The 7,177-nt window shown below is 31.9% G+C and overlaps 1 protein-coding gene and 1 long non-coding RNA gene across 2 annotated transcripts; both read left to right on the top strand.

The window, feature by feature from the left end:
* Nucleotides 1-2,168, top strand: LOC121127414 (sphingosine kinase 1). Its single transcript, XM_071891157.1, is given in 7 exon segments — nt 1-68; nt 147-195; nt 264-680; nt 683-838; nt 906-1,126; nt 1,183-1,415; nt 1,473-2,168. Coding segments are annotated over 7 exon segments (1,188 nt in total). The 3' UTR covers nt 1,517-2,168.
* A 367-nt stretch (nt 2,169-2,535) lies between these two features.
* LOC121127425 (uncharacterized) lies at nt 2,536-4,276 on the top strand. The gene is made up of 2 exons (XR_005867835.2): nt 2,536-3,184; nt 3,241-4,276. It is a non-coding gene; the product is annotated as an uncharacterized lncRNA (long non-coding RNA).
* Nucleotides 4,277-7,177: the final 2,901 nt, after the last annotated feature.

Below are 7,177 nucleotides of genomic sequence, written 5' to 3'. Positions count from 1 at the left end.
ATGACGGAGGTTGATATAGAGGTACAAGAGGAAAAATATCAATTCAAATCTGTGGCTGAGTTTTATTTGTAAACGGCGTGGAGTGTAGAGCATATCCACCTATCTATATAAGTATATGCATGGTTATGATCATTTTTGTATGATAGACTACTTGTTCACTTGAAGTGTAGTGGAAGTCTTGTTGTTATGAGACAGGTATAAGTACTTCGTTCTTCACTATTAATTCCATACCTACCTATCTGCTTAAGAATGCTTAAGAATAGAACCACAACAACAAAAAACACGAATGTGCCCAAAAAACTTCTCATCTACATCAATCCTCACTCTGGAACAAAAAAGCCAACTCTGTTTTTCGCAATAAACTTCAACCCAAACTCCTTTCAAGGAGTAATGTGGAAATTATTTACACAGAGTTTGCTGGACATTGTTTAGATCATGTTAAACACTTGGATCTCAATGAGCCTATTCATATTGTTACAGTCTCAGGGGATGGACTATTATTTGAGGTCATCAATGGTCTATACCAAAGGTCGGATTGGAAGGAAGGGATTGCAAATGTGTGGATTGGATTGATTCCTTGTGGTACGGGGAATGCTTTGTCATGTTCCTTGGCAAGGAAGCGAAATGCTCCTTACTTTGAGGACTTTGGCTTAAAGACTGCCTTGAAGGATGTACTCCATGGCGGAGAACGCAAGACTTGGATCTTATTGAAATTGAACTCGAAAAAGAGGAAATGAAGGTCCTTAGTTTCATTGGAGTGACAATAGGGCTCATTGCAGATGTGGATATAGCCACCGAGTGGATTAGATGTATGGGCTACTTACGCGCCTATCTCATGGTAAATTCATTTGGTACTCCTGGGAAATTTAATACTCTATCAAACTCATTCAATATTTTCAAAACAGGTGGCATGCCGAATAGTAAGTCCAAAACTTTACAAAGCCAAACTTTCTTATCTTCCACTAGAGCGGGACCCCACGACGGGGAAGCCCATTTCAGTTCCTTGCAATTCTGTGATACAAATGCCCCCTTTGAACTCAATTACCCTACCCGATGAATGGCACACGGAAACCGAAAGCTATATCATGATATATGCAGATAATTTACCTCTCCTAGACCCTAAAACGTAAATTAGGAAGCATGTTCTAAGATACGATTCCTTTAATCATAATTCCATTGTAGACTTCTTGCTCCAGAGAGCGATTTGAACGATGGAATCATCTGGTTAGTCATTGTCAGAGAGGGGATGAATCGAAAACAAATGTTGGACTGGCTCCTACATACTCAAGCGGGAAATCACGTTGGAAAACCGGGGGTGGATATAATTCCTGTAAGAGCTTTTATAATAGAGCCCATTATGCCAGAGGGGTATTTATCTATTGATGGAGAGAAGTTTAAGTTTGGAAAAGTACAAGGTAAGAGGAATTGATAGTGGGGTTTAACATTTGTATGAGTATTTATCCATTTCATAGGTCAAATTTGCTCAGGCAAAGCAAAGCTGTTAATAGATGACTGAAGAGATAGAGTAAGGATATTTGTAACTTTCATCACTTGGACAAAAACTCTCCTATAATTAGAAAAATCTATTTTGGAAGGATTTTATAATCAAATCCTGGATATGGATCCCATCAGATTATATACAAAAACGAAGGGAAATCAATGAATCTTTTATCTTTTATATTAATATAAATGATGTGTACAAGTTGAAAGCAGATTGTCCAAGTTACAATTTCTACGTATGTTTACGTTTTATTAAATTATATCATTAATCAATTTAATTACCACCTATTAATTCATGCTACGCTTTTGTTTTGATCTGCTCAAATTTTTCTTTTAGTATGTGTTTAAAAGTATTAAATCTGTGTGCCTTTGAATATTATAACATGGCACATAATACATTTTATCAATTAGTGAGTGTCCTTCAAAATTCAAAAATGATCAACTATATTTTTTAATTTTTGTTTTAATGTCGTCACAAATATTGAAAATCCTTCATACAATTTCCTACATTTTGTACTATTTTTTGAGTCACAACTTGTACAACCTTCCAACATGTATACGATATATGTAATACATTATTTTTGCATACATAGTATATCTCTATATCCAGTATACAAATATATTTTTTTAATGTTTTACAGAAAATAAAAATAATTCATATACAAGTACATTTAATACAAGGGTAAAAATTCTAATATAACTGATAAAATAGCTTTAAAAAAATAAAATTTCGGTAAGTTTCATATCTGTGGAACTAAAGTACGTAGATATTAATACTTTAATTAATATTTCCAATATACATGTATATATGTTCGCGCGTTAATCCTGAATTTGTAATTATTATTGTTGGAACAAATCTGGTGTTTGAGAATTTGCAATTTGAACTTTTTGAGTTATTTTTTACTGTTTTTATAAGTTTGAGGACTTTATGCAAAAATTTTAAAAGTATAAGAGGAGGGGCGGGGGGCATAATTAGAGATGAAAATCGTGTGCATTTTAAGCATGTTAAAAAAACTCAAAATCAACATGGACAATTTGAAGACTATTTTTGAGGAAAACAGATTAGTTGTCATAACGTTTAATTAGAGAATGCACGGCGTTACCTTGTTAACAAAAAATTCTATTAAGTTAAATAATAATGACAACAGCTAAAGAAAAAAAAATCATTTTTCAGATTACCAATTCCAAAAAAAAACGTGGCAGCTAACAAATAGACACAATAGGCACAAGCAAACTGTAGTGTATTGCGAACACTACCCACAGACGGAAGTAACGGACCGGAGCAAAGGCAATAAGGAGACCTTTATATTGGGGGTACAAGCATACACTGATATATTAATTCTTTAAGGGATTAAAACCAAAAAGGACGTACATAGCCAAAACTACTAAAATGTATAAACATGTTACATATAAAATCTACTTAATAAAAATGTACTATCTATTTAAAACAAATCCCTACGTCGTTAGATAAAAGCACATAAAAGACAATACATAACACAAACTAAAAATATACACGATCCGCCAAGGGCGTGACTCACAGTTGCTTGAGCTAATATCAAGCTGGGTTGCTAAAGGCCACTAATCCTTTAAGATTACATCAACTGTTGTCTGACCCCAGTGTATTTTTTATCTATTTTAATAATATTTCATCATTACAAATTGCAATATACATATTGCAGTATTTGTAAGTTGTAAAACAGTTATTCATTATGATTATAATTTATACCAATGAATTCTTAGATAAGGAAGGGAAGACTCTCGCAACCATTCCAAACAAGTCTAACAAGTAGGATTCATTTTCACTTCTCGGAGGAAATTTGACTTAACTGTAAACTGTTTAAGTATAAGTTCATACAAGTAATGGGAAACTTTGTGTCACGCCTGGATGCCTTAGTGGCTAAAGGCTAACTAAGTCTCAGAAGAAGGACCCTCCTCCCGCCAAAAGGCGTTTCCATATTATTCCAAAGGATAAGGAATGACGAAGTCTATGGATCAAAGTTTTTTAACAATTAGCCATTAGGAGCCTTCAAAATATTCTGCTATATGTGACTCGCATTTTTTTATCTTCCGAGTATAAAATTCAATCTGAGGATACGAACAACTATCGACGTAAGGATATTTCTATAAAAATATTAAGCAAGGATGCTACTATGTTATAGAAAAGTTTTTCAACGGCTTTATGGACTACTCTCAGCTTCACTTTTTAAAAGATTTTTCATGTTGGCCTGATGAATGGGAAATATACTGAGACAAAGTAACAAGTATCACCAATGATACGTTTTTTAGCAGCTAAACAAACATCAACTGGACCATATTGTATATTATGTCTCAAAAATTATTGGATGAGGTCGATATCAACCATTTTTTATGTACTTACCCTTCCTAACTTGGTGTTATGTTTTTCAAATTTAAAAATAACCAGACAATATTTAATCGAATAAAGTATTTTTTAACATGATCCTTATGCTTCAGGCATTGACGAAGTAGAATGTGAGGCTAATCAACCAATATGTTCTAAGTATAGCATGTAACATTTTTAACCGTATGGCAAAAAATACTTCTCTTAGGTCAATTATAAAATTCTGAGAGCAAGAAAACAATTAGATATCAATATAATAAATCAAAAGAGTTTAAAAAACTTAATAGCGAGTAAACAGGAAGCCTTTATAATGAGAATATCTTCAATTCTTCGAATAATGTGTATTGTTTGTTAATGTTTAAACGCAATAAAAAAGAATGAGTTCTAATAAAAAATGTATTGTCCTGGAGCAAAAAATGTATTTATTTAGTTATTTGAGTAAGTAAATATGATCTACAGCAAGGGTAGGCAACTCTTCATCGACTTGGACGAATAATTATGTCGCTGAGTATAGGATAAGTTATAATAAAATCAAGTCCGAGTGATGGTAATAGGTCAAATAAAAATTTAATAATATTAATTGAGTTATCGTAGTATCGAAATTCCCAAATATGAGAATGATCTTGGATCTTATCGATTTCTTATCAAATATTTAAAAGAACCGTTGTAATCCTCATCATCAATTTTCTGATGCCCTTCCTCTTCCTAAATTATTATTTTGTATGCATAGTATGGAAATCACTATTTTTTACTAATTTTCAATGATATAATATTCAATCAAGGGATCAAATAAACTTGAATCAAATAATTTATAATTAGCCACAACCAATGGATTCTAAAATAAATAATTACATTTAAACTCCTAATTAGTGTTGAGACTCAGTCCAGCAACGATTTTTTTTTCGGTTCGGTCTTAAAGTATTTTTTCTAGACCGATATTTCGGTCCAGATCGCGGTCTCAGAACGTGTACCGATTTTTTTTCGATCTCACTTTATGGACCGACTTTTTCCATCTCATATGAGATATATGAGAGACCAAATTTTTTTTTTCTAGATCGACCGTCATTGATTTATTCATTATATTTAACAAAGAATAAATATATGGATAACCTTGAAAATCTCAAAAGTATATGGATATGTTCGAGAACAAATACTATATACATATAAAGTAAATTTATTCATGCGAGCTATATCTGTTTAAACTTCGTATGACGTCATTGTACTTGAAAATACATATGATTTAATGTAATAAATAATTTATCTGTAAAATCGGTCTAGACCAATTTTTTTGGGACCGAACTAGACCGAATTTTTCCCTTGGACCGATCTAGACCAAACTTTTCTTTAAGACCGCTGTGGATTTCCAAACCGGAACCCAATATAGATATCATCATGTATGTATTAAATATTAATATAAAAAAAGAAAAGTCGAAGTGATAAGTATCAGTCCTGAGTATCTAATTCAAAAATGCAAGAAAATCTACAACAAAATATTAAAACATAGTTATTTCTTTCCATTGCATAAGAGATCAGAGGGCTCCAATAAACATAATGGTATTTAGATTTATATAAATTGTAAGAACATAAATTCTTTATAGATGTTGACTGTTGTTGTCTTTATTTAAAGGCGCAAGAAAGTAATCATTCCTCAATAAAAATTATCTTGACTTTCATGAGAAGAAATGTTGGTCCCTTTCCTCAACTTCATGAGAATGAGTAATTCATGAATGGACTATATTCGTATTATCTTGAAAGATCCTGATCCAAAAAAGGGATAGCTCTTCAGTCCTTGCTCACTAAAGAAACAGATTTTGAGGATTGAACTTATTTGATATTAGCATCGAAATGAGGAAAGGCAGTCTATACTCATCTAGAAACTCTTTCCGAAGAAAAGAAAAAACAATTATCTAGCTGCCTACCCTTGTAATAGTAAGATTGGCTAAAAGATGGATTAGTTGTAATGGATTTAAATCCAAATTGTAATTCAAGGACTACTGGCGAGAACTGAGAAGGACTTCATCCGTTTCCTATTCCTTGAAAAGATTAGATTCTTGAAATTAACTTCTGGGATTATCCAACTCATCTTTGGAAGTACCACTTTGAGTCAAGAATACTTTTTATTTCATTATCACTTAATAAAATCACTTTCATAAAGTTTCATGTAATAATGAGTAATAAAATTAAATGAATGTTGTCAACAGGTGACTCAAATTTGTCTCTAGCTAGTAGCTAGTATTCTTTGGCCGGATGATCATAATTATTACACAAGGAGGTTTATTATTTTTCCGCAATGTAGCGCTACTCACTCGTGATTTGTTTACAAACGAATCTAAGTAAGCAACGCACATACCCTATTTACAGAACTAAACATAACCATAATTGAAAATAATGTTATCGTCAGCTATGTTCAAATTAAAAGAAACTGAAAATGCATGTTGTTACCCTCACAATTTGAGAGAAGCTTTGGTATGAATGAAATAAACACAAATCCCACTTTGAATCTAGTTATAATATAGGGAGGAATTATTCTGATATTGAACCTCAATTCTATTCCGAGTCCAACAGAAGGACTACACTTAAAACTCCTCGGTATCATTCATGTGCAAATCCATTCGTGTTTACACCTTATACGTATAATATATACTCTTTTCAAGAATGACATAATAATAAGAACCACTTTAGAAAATAGAAACATATATTAAGGAAGCTACTACAAAAAGCCAGGAAACCTGAAAGCTACCCCTTAATACAGTTGACGTCTTAAACCAAGTTTCCTATATTATAATCTTTCTCAATTTGAAAATAGAGAAATAGCTACTCAGAAGCAGTAACATGATTAAACCGTCAGACCAAACATTCTTTTAACTCCCCTAAGATAATTCAAATTCTCAAAATTAAGTACTTCTTGTTGCAAAATGCTCAATGATATATTAATTACAAATTTGCCCTTATATTTCATGTGCGTCATTAAATTCAGAAAAATGCAACTTAAAGGTTTTGTTTCGAAAAAAATATCATCTGTATTTTTCATTTGTTTTTAAGCCAAAAGAATTCATATAAATTTGCTGTAATTCTGTTTTATTAACAAGTTATTGTTTGGTTTATAATAAAAGTTGTTACCTTTATTTTATTTGCCAATCTTTACATCTAAAAGAAACACATTAAAAGACCCAAAATCAGTAGGTAGTTAGCCCATTCTTCCCAACTCAGAAATGATTAATAACTTAACAAGATGCTATTCAAATTCAACCAATACAGAACACTGAAGAAGCAGAAAAATTGACTGCTGACGATGAACTAAGTGTACATTTTTGTGTT

Source organism: Lepeophtheirus salmonis, chromosome 1 (assembly GCF_016086655.4).
Source record: "Lepeophtheirus salmonis chromosome 1, UVic_Lsal_1.4, whole genome shotgun sequence".
Classification (NCBI taxonomy): Eukaryota; Metazoa; Arthropoda; class Copepoda; order Siphonostomatoida; family Caligidae; genus Lepeophtheirus; species Lepeophtheirus salmonis.
This window is presented reverse-complemented; position numbering and strand designations above follow the sequence as displayed.